At 49.9% G+C, this 16678-nt stretch overlaps 1 protein-coding gene and 1 pseudogene across 1 annotated transcript; both read left to right on the forward strand.

Annotated features, from left to right (window-relative positions):
- The first annotated feature begins 1137 nt into the window (after positions 1–1137).
- LOC136543306 (zinc finger BED domain-containing protein DAYSLEEPER-like) lies at positions 1138–2108 on the forward strand. The gene is made up of 3 exons (XM_066535789.1): positions 1138–1489; positions 1877–1923; positions 1965–2108. Exons 1-3 carry the CDS (start codon positions 1138–1140, stop codon positions 2106–2108), a joined length of 543 nt encoding a protein of 180 aa, XP_066391886.1.
- Positions 2109–15232: 13124 nt separating this feature from the next.
- On the forward strand, positions 15233–16678 carry LOC136547624 (putative FBD-associated F-box protein At5g56390; annotated as a pseudogene).

Consider the following 16678-nt stretch of genomic DNA (forward strand, 5'->3'; position numbering starts at 1 on the left):
TTATGTTTTATGCTTTTATAATTTATTTTATAATGACCATCACATCCATAACATAAATTAATGCTGACAATAAATAGCAATGTCCTATTAAACCTGTATCGAATTAAAATACACCTTGGTATATTCTAACTTCTATTGCAAATGGCGTAATTATTTAGATATAAATATATCATAACTTTATTGCTTTTTCATACTATTCATGTGTTTGTATGACTCAATATAGACCTTTATAGTTTTTGACGCATCATATCAACCTCCGTAACTTTCTTGTCGATGTGTTATGATTGGTTTTTCCACCAATGATTATGGCGGGAGATCTCTCTTGATTTTTCACATGGCAGCCCTCATCAGGAATTACATAAATACATTTTTTAGATTTCATTAGACAATAATCTGCCCAGGATTCCGGTCCACGAAATAATTAATTATGTCATTGACTAATCCATATTTTAATAAAAAATAAGTTTTGTTTCTTATCAAAACTACATCAGATGATGTAAATCTTTTTCCTCAAAACTTAATGCACAAACAAACATAATAAGTACTGAAAAGTAGGGATTATGCGTAGGGCTTGCCTTGGACAGGGACCGGACAACGAAAAGTTAGCGAAGGCTTCAGGAACACCGAGGACGAGGACATCTTCCGCGTATTCCTGGTCTACCTCTGGCACATTCTCGGTCATCGCTGAACCTATATGCATGCAACATACGCAAGGATATGATTTAACACAAGGATGATTTAACACACCTATAGACAAAGCACAACCTAACAAGATTCATAACATCTATGGATATATCACATTTTTACGAAACTAACAAAACTGGTTTGGCATTTTTTTATTTTTTCTATGATTTTTGGTAGATTTTGCAAGATCTCGGTTTTTATAGAAGAAGAGAAAAACAAAAAAAAGGAAAAAGGTTTGCATGGGCTTGGTCCAGTCCACAATGAATCCGGCCCAACTGCAATGATTCGGCCCAGGTCGAAAAAGAAGCCCACCAAGAGAGACCGACTCATATTTGGATATTTTACATCAGGAACCTGATCTATTTTAAAAACTATTAAGGTCATTTCACCTTTTCTTTCTCTCTAGCATCTTTACATCTGGAACCCCGTAAGTTGTTTACTGAACGTCGAAACATGCATAAGAATTCTGTGTTGTCTGCTGCTTACTCTGTTTCGCTGACTTCAGATATTTGGTTTGGTAATGTTAAGGAGGACTACATTAGTGTTGTTGCTTATTATGTGAGTGCTGATTGGGAGTTACTGAAAAATGTTATTGGTCTTAGGTTGATTGAGGTGAAACATGCTGGTGAAAATATTGCTGAAAGAATTACTTGTGTGATTAAGGAGTACGGTCTGATTGATAAGATTTTCTCTGTAACTCTAGACAATGCTTCTTCTAATGCTAAGACTATGAATATTTTGACACCTATATTTGCTGGTTATTTGGGTCCTGATCCTACAATTGAGCATGTAGATCCTTCTAATCGTAAGTATAGTCTTGTGCATCAACGTTGTGCTTGTCATATCATTAATCTGATTGTAAAATTTGGTTTAAAGAGGTTCAAACATTACTAAGAAGATTTTAGATCTGCCATTAGCTTCTTAAATTCCTCTAATCAAGCACTATGGGGAAGAATCTTTAGAGGCCCTAGATCTGATGTTGTTGGTCCTTCCCTTGTCTCTGCCCCCACTTCATCTTCATCTGGTTCTGCTATTTGTGAGCTCTTAGTTTATCTAGACAGTGACAATGTCACTGCATATGAGGATAATTTTGATTTACTTCTCTGGTGGCGTGACCACAAACTAACCAATATAATTCTATCTATCGTGGCTAGAGATATTATGTCTGTTCCTGTTTTTACTGTCTCTTCAGAATCATGTTTCAGCTTGGCAGGAAGGATCATTGAGAGCGGCGACGATGTTTGTTGCCTAAAACTATAGAGATGCCGAGTTACATAAAGGATTCGGAGTTAGGAGAAAGAAGGTTACAACATGCTGTTGACAACCAAGAGTTGGAAGACTCCTTCAAGAATCTGTATCTCGATATAGATGAATCTGGGGCTGCTGCTGCTGCCAGTACATCTGGGAGTGTTGCTGGTACTTAGTGTGACAGTGAGACTTGAAAGTTGAGAGAGGAGAGAGTGATCTGTTATCTATCTGTCTGTATCTGTAAACTGTAATCTATGTACGAGACCTTTGAACATGTTTAAGACTTTACTAAGAGCTATGTTGCACTCTTTTTTTTGTAGGGTTTATCACAAGGATGAGTTTTATCAAGAAAGATTTTTAATGAGGCAGCATTGCACAAACAACTCATTTATCTTAATTGCCTGTTGTTTCATTTGATGCCTTTTGGTTTGTTGAATTTGGTCATTGTTTGTTGAATGAGTTAGACTTGTCAATTCTGATTATGAATGTGAAATTTGTTAAGTGCTGGATGAGAGGAAAATTTTTAGGTGATTTAAGGTAGCTGTGGGGGTATTAACCCCTATACCCTTACGGCTAAACTTGGGCTGGCCCGGATCGACGGGTCCAGTCCACCCGAAAGACGACGTGCGGCCCAGCTAACCTAATCGGAGTCCCGCACAAGGAATCAAGACGGATTTGGCGATCAAGCAGGATCCTGGTCGGTTAGAACAGGAATCCTTATCCGGCCACATATGGCAATTGTAACTGACTAGGATTAGTTTCCAGATCTATAACCCTGCTCCCCGGACTATATAAGGCGGGCAGGGGACCCCTCTAAAAAACATCTCTCATTGACATACAGCAATACAAATCAGACGCAGGCGTAGGTATTACGCCTTCTTGGCGGCCAAACCTAGATAAAACCTCATGTCTGTCTTGTGTCACCGTCTTGTTTGGGGCTTGCGCATCTGTCTACCGATAATCTACTACCTTAGGCATACCCCTAGGTAGACTGCCGACCATATTTCGTCGACAGTGGCGCGCCAGATAGGGGGTGTGCGTACTGCTCTCCAAGCAAACAAGATGGTCATCATCTCCGGCTCCATGGCTACGCCCAACGGCCTCACGTTCACCGTCGGCCAGATCACCTGGACCACCAGCTCCGACGACTCCATCGCCATGACCACGGAGGAGGCGTGGATTCAACCAGCGCCGACCACTACTTCACCTGCATCGGCTACGGCTCCGACCACGGTGAACACGGCTCCGACCACGGTGAACATGGCTCCGACCATGACGGATACGGCTCCGACCACGATGGATCTGGCTCCAACCACGGTACATCTGGCTCCAACCACGCCTACAGCCACACCGACAACCCGTCATCCGCTTCCCCGCTACAGAGGGAAGCAGATCGACAACACCGACCTGCTCGACTCCATCGATCGGGTCGGCATCAAACTCGCTGAAACCCTAGCTCTGGTAAGTACGATTCAAAGCCAACCCAATGAGCAGGTAACCGCGCCCCATAATAGATCTACCCGACCAGCTCAGACCAGTCGTCCTGCACGACTAGGAACAGATCTCGTTGTCGTATCTACTCCCGAGGGGCGCTTCGCTCGTCGCCAGCCAGCCTTCACGACGGGTCCCCGACTCTACGAGTACGAAGCCCCGATGGAGAACCACCAGGTCCAGCCCTACGGCCTGCAAAACGCTGCCTCCAGCTACGCGTACAACCTACAACGCCACTCGGATCTGTGTCCTATACACCGATTTCGGCCGAAGCCATGCAACCTCGTCAACATGGTCCGAATTGAAGATTATCAAGAAGGATCCGTCCACACAGTCCGAGAGGGCGACTCTAGCTCCTCATCCGACATCGCATCCAATGCATCTGTCCACACCGAGCTTCAACGTCACGAAGATGAAGGCGTCGAATACGATCTGGATCTACCAGACCATGCCCCGGTTTTCCCCCAATTTCCGTCTTTCCTGCCAAGACGAGGGGATTTGATCCATGTTGTCAGCAATGACAAGCCGCCAGTAGTTGGCAAAACAGAACAAGAAAAGACTGCACGCGAAGCACGCAATATTGACCGGTTTAATCGCCGACAAATCGAAGCTGAAGCAGACCAGGAGGCACGACACGTAAGGGTCCAGCCATGTGACCTCAACAATGCTTTCGACAGGGTGGGGGACAAACAAGTCTTCAAGACTCCAAGCGCCAACGTAGCCATCGCCATGGCGACAATGCAGCGGCTGCCCAACACTCCTGAGACCCAAGCAGTCCGTGATGACATACAAGCTTATCTGACGGCTGCTATGGCTCAGACCGCAGAGATGAATCAAGCCTGGGCTCCATCCATCTCAGTCGAATCAAGCCATAGCCGCCAATACTCAAGTCGCTCACAGCCACTCAACCAACGTGGCTCGCGCAACAACGACCCGTCGAACAACCGTCAAGGCAGAAACGGTGGTCATGATGGTGGTCGGGACGACAACCGCCACCGGGAGGATAACCGCCACGACGTTCGAGGTGACAACCGCCGAGATAACCGCGACAATCACCGTGATAACCACAGTCGTAGGGCTAATCCAGATGGCAATCGAGATCGCCACGATGGCAATAACGATCTCCGCCATTACCTCGGTGGACGTGATCTGTGCGCTCGCATCAACCAGAGAGCCAACGATCGTGCATCCCATGAAAGCTATCGCCGTATGGAATATGACACTGCCCACGGCTCGCCGGGTTTGAAGCAGTTTACTCCACACCTTCGCCAAGTCATATGGCCCAAGAATTTCAAACTTGAGAAACTTCAGAAGTACGACGGCAAGGAAAACCCCGAGTTATGGGTCATGCTCTATGAGACCACGTGCAGATCAGCCATGGCGGACGAACACGTCATGTCTAACTATTTCCCAGTCGCTGTTGGCCATGCAGGTCACCAATGGCTGGTCAGCTTGCCTGCGAACTACTTTGACTCTTGGCAGGAGCTCAAGCAGGCCTTCATTGACAACTTCATTGCTACTTGTGAACAGCCAGGCAACAAATACGATCTGCAACGGATTTGAGATCGAAAGGATGAGCCACTACGTGAGTATGTCCGGCGTTTCTCGGAGATGCGCATCAAGGTCCCATCAATCTCCGACAATGAGGCAATCGAGGCCTTCGTCACTGGCCTCCGCTTCCACGACGCCCAAAGAGACAAGCTCCTCCAGAAGAGACCTGAATCAGTTATAGCGCTCTTGGCCACCGCTAAGAAATATGCGGATGCCGACGATGCTAAAAAGATAATTGTTGAAGAAGCAGCAAGGGTTCCACGCTTCGACCACCCTCCACACCGCGACGATTACCGCGGCGATCGTGGTTGGAACGACAATTTTGACCGCCGCAACCGGCGCAATGACTCTCGCGACCACCGTGACCAACGTAATCAGCGGCGCAACCGTCGTGACGATTACAGGAGCAAGCGTGCTTGGGAAGACGACGGCGAGGTTAATACCATGAAAAAGGGCAGTGGACGTCGTAACTACGAAGACGACTATGCCAAAGCATTGAAGGGGTCCTGCCAGCTCCATCCTAAGTCAAACCATACCATGGAGAATTGCCGCGTCCTCAAGACTATCTACACGCGTCAACAGGCTCTGGATACGTCCGACAAGCCTAACGACGTAGGGGAACAGCGCAACGAAGATAACGACGACGACGATGCAGACCCTCGTCATAAATACGTCAAGCCAACCGATCGCGTGCACACCATCATCGGCGGCAAGGTGTCCATCGAGACCAAACGAGAACGCAAGCTGCTTGCCCGCGCTTGTTTGAACGTGGCAAACACCGACAACCTTCTCACCGATCCGCGGCTCCCTCCGTGGTCTCACCGTGAAATCTACTTTAGTAGGAAGGACCAATGGGCCACCATACCTGAGCCAGGGCATTTTCCCCTGGTCCTCGACCCTTGTATCAACAAGGTTCAGTTCGATAGGGTACTGATCGACGGCGGCAGCTCCATTGATATACTGTTCAAAAACAGTCTGCCCGCCCTGAAAATAGCCTAGGCGGACCTGAAGCCGTACGAGGCGTAGTTCTAGGGCGTTCTCCCCGGACAGAGCTCTACACCTCTCGGTCAGATCACGCTACATGTGCAATTTGGGACTCCGGACCACTTCCGCACCGACTACGTTAACTTCGTGGTCGCTGACTTCGATGGCACCTACCATGCTATTCTTGGTCAACCGTCGCTCACCAAGTTCATGGCCATACCTCATTACAGGTATCTAGTGCTCAAGATGCCTACTGAGAAAGGAGTTTTAACCCTCAGGGGCAACGTATACGCAGCTTATACCTGCGAGGACGATAGCTTCAAAATAGCAGAGGCCCACGACCTCTCTATCCGCATGGCCGAAACCATGCTCGACGCTAAGAAGACCTCAGCCGACCACCTGGAGATCCCAGAGCTCGAGGCTCCATGCAAGAACATCAGGTCCAAGGAGCACAAGGCGATCTAGCTGGTCGATGGCGATCCCAGCAAAACGGCTCTCATCGGGGCCAACCTGGATCCCAAATAGGAAGACACGCTCGTCAGGTTCTTGAGGAGCAACGTGGATGTGTTTGCATGGAAACCTTCCGACATGCCCGGTGTACCTCGGAACTTGATCGAGCTCTCCTTAAATGTCAGCAGCAAGGCCAAACCAATCAAGCAGAAGCTACGACGGTTCACTCGCGACAAAAAGGAGGTGATTAGGGTAGAAGTTACATGGCTTTTGGCAGCCGGATTTATCAAAGAAGTGTATCATCCGGAGTGGTTAGCCAACCTGGTTCTTGTACGCAAAAAGAATAATGAATGGAGAATGTGCGTTGATTACACTGATCTCAACAAACACTGCCCTAAGGACCCCTTCGGCTTACCTCGCATAGACGAGGTCGTAGATTCAACTACCGGTTGCGAGCTGCTTTCCTTTCTCGATTGCTACTCTGGTTATCACCAGATCGCTCTCAAAAAGGATAATCAGATCAAGACATCTTTTATCATGCCTTTCGGCACCTACTGCTATACGACTATGTCGTTTGGACTCAAGAACGTCGGGGCTACCTACCAACGCGCTATACAAGCCTGCCTCAACAATGAAATAAAAGATAGCCTCGTCGAGGCTTATGTCGACGATGTAGTTGTCAAAACCAAGGAAGCACATACCCTTATTGACAACCTGGAACGCACCTTCACAGCCCTCAATATGTTCCAATGGAAATTAAACCCAAAGAAGTGCATCTTTGGTGTTCCTTCTAGCATACTGCTCAGCAACGTCGTCAGTTACGACGGCATACGCCCTAACCCGGAGAAAGTTAAAGCTGTCTTAGACATGAAGCCCCCAAAAAAGGTGAAGGATGTCTAGAAGCTTACCGGCTGCATGGCTGCTCTAAGCCGTTTCATATCAAGATTAGGAGAAAAAGGACTACCGTTCTTCAAACTGCTCAAAGCATCCGAGAAGTTTGAGTGGTCAGGGGAAGCAGACGCTGCCTTCACACAGCTAAAACAATACCTCACATCACCTCCGGTCCTTACTGCTCCCAGAGAAGACGAAACTCTCCTACTTTACATTGTGGCAACCAATCGGGTGGTCTCCACTGCCATGGTGGTCGAGCACGACGAGCCGGGCCACGCCTATAAGGTACAGTGGCCAATTTATTTCATCAGTGAGGTCCTCAACGAATCCAAGACCAGGTACCCACAGATTCAGAAACTGCTCTACTCCATACTGATAACATCCCGAAAGTTGAGACATTACTTCGATGGATATCATGTGGTGGTCATGACCGAGTACCCTTTGGGGGTCATCATTCGCAATAAGGATGTGAACGGGTGCATCGTCAAATGGGCAATGGAGCTATGCCCCTTCTCCTTAGAATTTGCAAGCCGTACTACAATCAAGTCTCAGGCACTCGTCGATTTCATCGTCGAGTGGACAGACTTAAGTACGCCTGCCTCTCCGGGATTCGACGAATATTGGATGATGTACTTCGACGGCTCTCTCAACATTGATGGTGCGGGAGCAGGAGTTCTTTTTGTGTCACCATCCAAGGAGCAGCTCCGGTATGTCCTCAGGATTTATTTCCCAGCATCTAATAACGCCGCCGAGTATGAAGCATGCCTGCATGGTTTACGCATCGCCATCAAGCTCGGTGTTAAACGTCTCTATGTCTATGAAGACTCAGCTCTGGTCATCAACCAACTCAACAAGGACTGGGATACGACCAGCGAAAAGATGGACGCATACTGCAAATCGATAAGAAAGCTGGAAGGCAGGTTCTATGACATCGAGTACATACACGTGGTCCGGGACAAGAACCAAGCAGCGGATGCGCTGTCAAAGTTAGGATCATCCCGAGCCCAAATCCCACATGGCGTATTCGTCCAAGACCTGCTCACGCCTTCCATCGAAGAGGAAGATTCCGCGGTCGACAAAGCTCCGGACCAGCAATTGGTGGCTACGGTTCCGGCGCCGAGCACAACCGAGCCGCCTCCGACCACTCATGAGCCTGACTGGAGAGTACCTTTCATCAAGTACTTAACAGATGGCAGCGGTTATACTGATCGGATAGAAAATGAGCGCCTGATGCGTCGCAGTAAGCAGTATCTGCTCGTCGATGGCAAGTTATGGCGCAAAAACGCAAAGGAAGAAATCTTGATGAAATGTATAACCTAGGAAGAAGGCGAGCATCTCCTGGACCAAATCCACTCTGGCTCCTGTGGTAACCACGCGGCCTCAAGGACACTGGTCGGTAAGGCTTTCCGAGCAGGGTTTTATTGGCCGTCAGCGGTAGTCGACGTAGAGAAGCTAGTCCGCCACTGTGAGGGTTGTCAGTTCTTCGCTAAGAGAATCCACGTGCTAGCACATGAGATCCAGATGATTCCAGCCTCTTGGCCCTTCGCATGCTGGGGACTGGATATGATCGGGCCTTTCAAACCTGCTCCTGGGAAATTTACATGCGTCTTCGTGCTGATTGACAAATTTTCTAAGTGGATATAATACATACCTTTGGTACAGGCATCTTCAGAAAAGGCTGTTACTTTCCTCGACTAGGTCATTCACCATTTCGGCATACCCAACAGCATCATAACCGATCTAGGTACTCAGTTCACCGGGAACGCTTTTTGGGACTTCTGCGATGAAAGGAGCATAGTAGTAAAATACGTCTCGGTGGCGTACCCTAGAGCTAATGGACAAGTCGAGCGGGCAAATGGCATGATCTTGGACGCATTGAAGAAGAGGATGTACAGAGAAAATGACAAAGCTCCCGGAAGATGGCTTAAGGAGTTACCAGCCATGGTCTGGGGCCTCCGAACTCAGCCCAGTCGTAACACCGACGTCTCACCATACTTTATGGTTTACGGTGCTGAGGCAGTTCTCCCAATGGATATAGCTTTCCGATCAGCACGAGTAGAGAACTTCGATGAAGGCAAGGTCAATGAAGTATGGGAGCTAGAAGTGAACAGCGTAAAAGAGAAAAGGCTCGATTCTTGTGTACGCACGGCCAAATATCTTGCTGTTTTGCGCAGGTACTACAACAAGAATGTTAAAGAGCGTTTCTTTGTGGTTGGAGACTTAGTCCTGAAGTGGAAGACGAACCAGGCTGGTGTCCACAAACTTGCAACCCCATGGGAGGGACCCTTCATGATCAAGGAAGTCACACATCCAACGTCTTATAGGTTAGCTCACCTAGACAGCACGGATGTACCAAACTCATGGCACATCAACAAGCTTAGACGTTTCTATGCTTAACTACTGAGATATGTACTCTACTTGTATTTTCGATTTACTTCAATAAAGCAATTATGATTTCTCCGACCACTCTAATATGTCACTCCGAATTATATTGGCTGGTCGAGGCGCATGGCATTTACTGCTCGCCGCCTCTGATACCCTACTCGAGTCTCAGGGACTCTTGCGCTTGTCGAGCTGAAGGGGATGGCCCCGCCGGTGCCTGGCTGGTCGAGACCGCAGGCTTCGTTGGTTGGCTTGCAGCTGATGGCATTTCCAGCTGACTTGTCGATGGCATACCCTGTACAGGTGCTGTCCCACCTCTACACAGGTTAATATCACCAATTATCTTTGACGACAAGTCCAGCTAGGCCGTCCGAAGCTCCTCCGCCTTGTCTGGGTCTACCTCCTTCGGGTACCCAGCCTCCAGACGCTTGAGATCGATCAGGGGGTAGTGGGCACGCGCCATGCTTAGCACATGGGCACCCGTGTACTCACCCGCCTCCTTCACAAACTCTTGGAACCATCCCCATGCTTGTCTACATCTCTCGACCAGTCCGAGCTGGGGCGTCCTTAGCTCTTCCTCTGTGAGCGCCGGGTCGATAAGGTCAAGGATGGGCACAATGCTAGTAGCCATTTCTTGGCACCGCTTGTTCCACGTGTCCCGCTCCTCGGTGGCCTTGAGGCATCATGCTTTCCAGTCATCACACTCTTTGATCACGGCCTCTAGGTGCCTCTTGGCATTGACCTTCAAAACTGAACACAGTACAAGACATCAAATGTGATGACACGACAAGGCAAGGTGGGCGACAGAATGAGAAAGGTGATCTAGAATACTTACTTTTCAGGTCCTCCTTCATTTTGGTGGTGTGGTCTTGGAGTTCAGACTGGCTGCGTGCTAGTTTCACGTTGTCCTCCTTCAGGCGACCACACTTCACGGTCACACGGCTATTTTCCCCTTGGAGGCGGGTCACTTCAGCTTCTAAACCTGCATTACAGCTGTTACTGCCAAGAATACAATAACACAAGTCCTGCAATTGCTATGATAAGGTGAAAACTTACTTGTTTTCTCCTGCTCTTTGTTATTGAGCTGGCCGACCAGGTTTTTGTTCTGTGCTTCTCGCTCTGTCCTCTCCTAGTCGGCGGCTTCAAGTTGGCGCCGCAAGCGTTCCACTTCGGCCACCAGTTCTTTATTGGTCGCTGTGATCCCTTCGATCTGGTCGAAGCACCTATTTCGGTATTTCATGGTTTTCATCAAGTCCTGCATACAGACAAGCTAAGTTAGACAGTTCGACTACATAATAGGGTCAAGGATTCAAGCCAAACATACCTAGACTTCTGTCACCAGACGCTTGGCTACCCGTTCGACTCTTAGGGTCTCCTCGACCTCTAGGATTTCTTCGTGCATAACCCATTCGTCGTTCCGCCAGCGCGACACATATACGTGTTGCCGCCTATCTTAGGGACGGCCTAGGACCTCTTCTACTTCTTCATCTTCAGCCTCCTGCTCGGGAGGCGGCGCTGGTCTGGAGTCTATAGGCTCCACGACCATCAGGGCTTTTCCACGAGCCGTCGCGTCGGCAAGAGTGCTCTGTGCCACTTTTGGCTGCTGCTCCTCGGCTAGATCCGGGTCTCTTGGCGCCAAGGTTTCCGCATCAACAGGGTCTGCGCTCAGAGCACTTGTACTCTGCTCGGCTATCTTCTCGACCAGCTGCTCGGGGACTGACGTCTGGTCGTCCGCCTGCTGAGGTCCCGGTGGAGTTCATACTACAGGCTCCTCTACGACTGGCTGCTGGGCAGTTTGTTCCGCCATTGCTGGCGAAGTTGTGCCACACCCAGCTAGCTGGTCGGGGTTCTCGGAGGACGCCGACCTAACATATCAGAGACAATTTCAGAAGATAATAGTATCCAATGCAAATTACAACCTTACATATAAATACTTACAGCTTCGATTTGCGGAATGATGTGGTGAAGGAGCGTCTTCTCGATCGCCCCTGCTCCGCGTGCTCGGCAGGTTCCACCGGGACTCTTTCCACCTCCGGTACAGGCATCGAGGTATGATGCTCGACGTTTCCCTTGTTTGTCCTCTGTGTTGCAGTGGTCGGTGATGTGACCACTGCTGGCACAGAGGAGCCACCCTGCTCCATCGACCCCATTTGTCTTCTCCTCTTTCGAGGGACGAGCCAGAAGATGTCCGCATCCTCTGCTTCGTCGTCCAATAGGGGGAAGATGGCTTGGCGTCGTTTGCTGGCAGCCGAACGCTTGCTAGTGGCTCTGGTCTCTGCGTCCTCCACAGTCTCGAGTACCGCCCAGTGGACATTGTCGGTCCTGGCGCTGGTCTGGGCGGCTAGGCTGGTAGCTTGCGGCCATTCTACACCGGGGGGAGGCGACACGAACACTGCTTCCCGGTCACGACCATTACACTGAGACACAAAACGGGGACAACAGTCACTTTCTTGTTACAACATGACTCTACAGTTAAAAGAAGGCATCATTTACCTTTGGGGGAGGTCGAGCCAGCTTGAAGGCGTGCTCGATGGCGTTCAGCCCGACATAATTAGGATCGGCCAGGTTGAACAGCTCCCCAATCCTGGCCTTGATTTCCATCTTGTCGAGCGGCTCCTTCCTAGTCCTCGTTGGATCTGCGCCTCCTTGATACTCGAAGCCAGGATGAACCCTCTTCTGGCAGGGCTGGATTCTTCGGCTAATGAAGTTTCTGACCATGCTTGGGCCATCAAGCCTTCCCCATGGGATCATCCCGAGCAGTTCGGCGATCTGCTCCAAGTTCTCGTCCTTCTTCGACCAGCTATTCTTCTTCTCTGGAATCAGCCCCACGTCGCACAGGGTGATGGTGTTCGGCTCTTCACGGATGTAGAACCACTTCTTGTACCACTCGTCTAGTGAGGTGTTCCAGGGGCAGTGCAAGTATTGGGCCTTCATGCCGTCGCGCAGATTCAGGTAGACGCCTCCGGCTATCTTCGAGCCACTGCTCCCTTTCTTCTGAAGACAGAACAGGTGGTGAAAGAGGTCGAAATGGGGCTGGAAGCCACCATAAGCCTCGCAGAGATGGATGAAGGTGAAGACAAGAAGAATCGAGTTGGGATGTAGATTGCAAATCCCAATCTCGTAATACAAGCAGAGACCCTAAAGGAAAGGGTGCACTGGAATCCCAAAACCCCGTTTGAAGAAGTCTTTGAAAACCACAATCTCACCTGGTTGTGGATCGGGGAAGCTTTCTCCTTCCGGCGCGCGCCATCCAGTGAGTGCCTTGTTGTGGAGCACTCCCATGGCGACGAGGTCTTCGATGGTCTGCTCATTGCTCCGCGACTTCCACCACTCCTTTGCCATGACTCCGCCTTTCTTCTGGGTGTCTCTCTTCGCCATTAGTCTGTCCTTTCTAAGGGGGTGGATGCGGTGGCAAGGGGGTTGGCGATGATTATCGGATGAATAGGGTTCGGCAAGAGGAAGACGAAGGTTGCGGCGGCGAATGATAATGGGGAACGGTGTCAGTAACTTGCCAGATCTACATTATAAATAACAAAGAGTTCCGTCGTTTCGTCCGCCCGAGATTCTTGGGAGACATGCGCACGCGCAGCGGACAGTTGTTCACACCACCTCGAGATCTATGCCAATAAACGCGCCCCTTCGTTTACAGTGTACGCGCCTCTTCGTTGATAAAGTGAGAGGGCCCACACTGACGCACCTCTATACAGGTGCCAAGCGACAGTTTGCCAGAAAGAGTAAGAGGGCAGAATGCCGTGCTATACCTGTTTGCTTTTTTGATCAGATGTGTCAGATTGGACTTGGTAGAGTAAGGAGACAAATAAATACACCAAATAATAGTACAAGCGGCGCACGCGATCATGGATTGCCCAGACCACTACTGTGTTCAGGGACTGCCCAGACCACTACTGTGCTCGGGGACTGCCCAGACTACTGTTGTGCTCGGGGACTTCCTAGACCACTCCCGTGCTCGGGGACTGCTCCGACCACAGTAACTGCTCCGACCATTACTGTACTCAGGAACTGCTATGACCACTGCTGTGCTCGGGGACTCTCCCGACCACTTCTTGGAGTTTGCTCTCCTCGGCTACATATGATTTGTATTCACATACAGTTGAGAGACATTTATTAGGACCTTGCTACAAGGCTCATACTTCGCCTTCCAGCAAGCTCGGGGACTACGTCGGTACGATGCACCTACCGGTGCATCTTGTTTTGCCTGTACGGCAATTGGATTTTTAACTTCAGCGGAATTTCTTTTTAGACCCTGGCACCACGTGCCTACGTCACCTACTACCAGGCTCGGGGACTAAGTGGGCACACTTCACCTTGCGGTGAATGTGTTTGTTTTTTCGACCCCTGTGCTTTGAATGATTGTAAGGATTATTAATGTGCTCGGGGACTGCCCCAACCACTGCTTGAATAATGGTTCTCCTTGGCTACATGTGGTTGGTACTCACATACAGTTAAGAGACATTTCTTTAGACCTTGCTACAAGGCTCATACTTCGCCTTCCAGCAAGCTCAGGGACTACGTCGGTACGATGCACCTGCCGGTGCATCTTGTTTTGCCTGTACGGCAATTGGATTCTTAACTTCAGTGGAATTTCTTTTTAGACCCTGGCACCATGTGCCTACGTCACCTACTACCAGGCTCGGGGACTAAGTGGGCACACTTCACCTTGCGGTGAATGTATTTGTTTTTCGACCCCTACGCTTCTGATGTTCAAGGACGCTATGCTTCAAGACCACTTACATTTCTTTTCAGAAATACAAGTGGGCACACTTCTCAGGACAGAAATCTTTTTCTTTTTTCTTAAGAGCACCATACATTCTTTGGACAACCTACTTCTTCGGTGATGACGGTGGTCAGAGGCATCAAGGACTCAAGCCTTACTTGTCGGAGAAGGTTAAAATGGCGTGTCGCAGCATAATACATGATGCTCGGGGACTAGCTGTGGGGGTATTAACCCCTATACCCTTACGGCTAAACTTGGGCTGGCCCGGATCGACAGGTTCAGTCCACCCAAAAGACGACGTGCGGCCTAGCTAACCTGATCGGAGTCCCGCACAAGGAATCAAGACGGATTTGGCGATCAAGCAGGATCCTGGTCGGTTAGAACAGGAATCCTTATCCGGCCACATATGGCAATTGTAACTGACTAGGATTAGTTTCTAGATCTGTAACCCTTCTCCCCAGACTATATAAGGCGGGCAGGGGACCCCTCTAAAAACATCTCTCATTGACATACAGCAATACAAATCAGACGCAGGACGTAGGTATTACGCCTTCTTGGTGGCCGAACCTGGATAAAACCTCGTATCTGTCTTACGTCACCATCTTGTTTGGGGCTTGCGCATCTGTCTGCCGATAATCTACTACCTTGGGCATACCCCTAGGTAGACTGCCGACCATATTTCGTCGACAGTCGTGTTTGGCTTATAAGTCGTATTTTTTCAGGCAACGAACAATTTTTTTCTCTTACACCAAATCAACCAACAGTATTTTTAGCCATGGCTTATCAGCGAAACTAGCCCAAACGAACAGGGGGCAAATGGCAAGATGCCCGCAATTTGAGCATAGCGACAGACCATTGAAGGCGCTGCATGTAGAGGATCACGGCCACATCAGTTTCCTGTCGGACGACATTCTGATAGGGATAATCATCCGGCTGCCGATCCGTGATGCCGTGGTCACCGGCGGTGTCTCGACGAGGTGGAGGCACTTGCGGAAGTACGTCCCCAGCTTCATCCTCACTCTACGCTAGATCAACATGAAAGACAAGGGTCCTAGGAGCGAGCAGGCGGACCGGTTCGTGGGCGTGGTGAGAATTGTCCTGTGCCACCACGACGGCATAGGGGTCAACAGATTATTTTTCGGGCTCCCGCTCACATGCTGTTGCCACACCACCGAGGTGGACCAAGTTATGGAGTTCGCGGCAGCGGCCAGAACATCGAACCTTGGCTTTTTGCTCACCAACAACCACTGCAGCGAGCACGTAGGGCCACCTTACTACTTCCCCCACTGGCGGTTCGCCGACGGTCATCTGCAAAGGCTAATGCTGTACGGCGTTGATCTCACCGTGGCACCGCAGAGGAACCTCGAGGGCCTAGCACAACTGGCATATCTTGACCTCACCTACGTCGTAGTGGATGATGGCGGTGTCGCGAACATCCTATCCACTTGTGGCGTGCTCATCACCCTCTGTCTTCAGCAGTGCCAGCAGCTTGTCCACGTGAACATGTCGCACGCCCGTCTGCGTGTGCTTGACGTCCGTCAATGTGGTAATTTGAAGAGCATAACGATACAATCAAGCACCCTGATCCAGTTGGTGTACAAAGGTCACAAAGTCAACATCAAGTACGGCCACATGCCAGCCATCCTGAAGCTCAGGATCTTGTTCTGCATGGCGAACGAATGCCCACTTGACTGCGTCGGCAGTGCTGGAGCCCTCCCCAACCTCAAGCAGCTTTTCTTGGAGTTTCCTTCGCCTCTGCATGCCGCCACTTGTACCCAGCTCCAAGGTGTACAGCACAATTGTTGGTTTGCGGGCCTGAACCAAATCGTACTGCTCCTCAGGACCCCATGGAAAGAGCTTATTAGCTCAGTGGCTTACCTCCTCATCGCCACACCTTTGGTCAAGGAGCTACGTGTCGAGACTTACAGCAACCTGCCAGCGTCACCACCGAACAGCCTAATGATCCAATGGCCAGAGCGTCGCTCGATGAAGAAGTTCCAGAGCATCATCATCGACGGATTCAGCGGGGAGCCAGAGCTGATGGAACTGACATTTTTCCTCCTGCAAAGGTTGCCGGCGCTCCGGACACTGGCCATCGACATGCACAGGCGGCATCTTCGACCTGGCTAGGCCTGGAACAGAGAGGCATGCTTGAAGAGAGAGGAGGCGGAAGACCATGTGAGGTGCTACTACGCAAGAGGTGTTGCGTGGACAGACTTGGTGCCGAAGATCCCATCATCTGTCAAGTTCACCATCCTCTGA

This window comes from Miscanthus floridulus, chromosome 3, assembly GCF_019320115.1.
Source record: "Miscanthus floridulus cultivar M001 chromosome 3, ASM1932011v1, whole genome shotgun sequence".
Classification (NCBI taxonomy): domain Eukaryota; kingdom Viridiplantae; phylum Streptophyta; class Magnoliopsida; order Poales; family Poaceae; genus Miscanthus; species Miscanthus floridulus.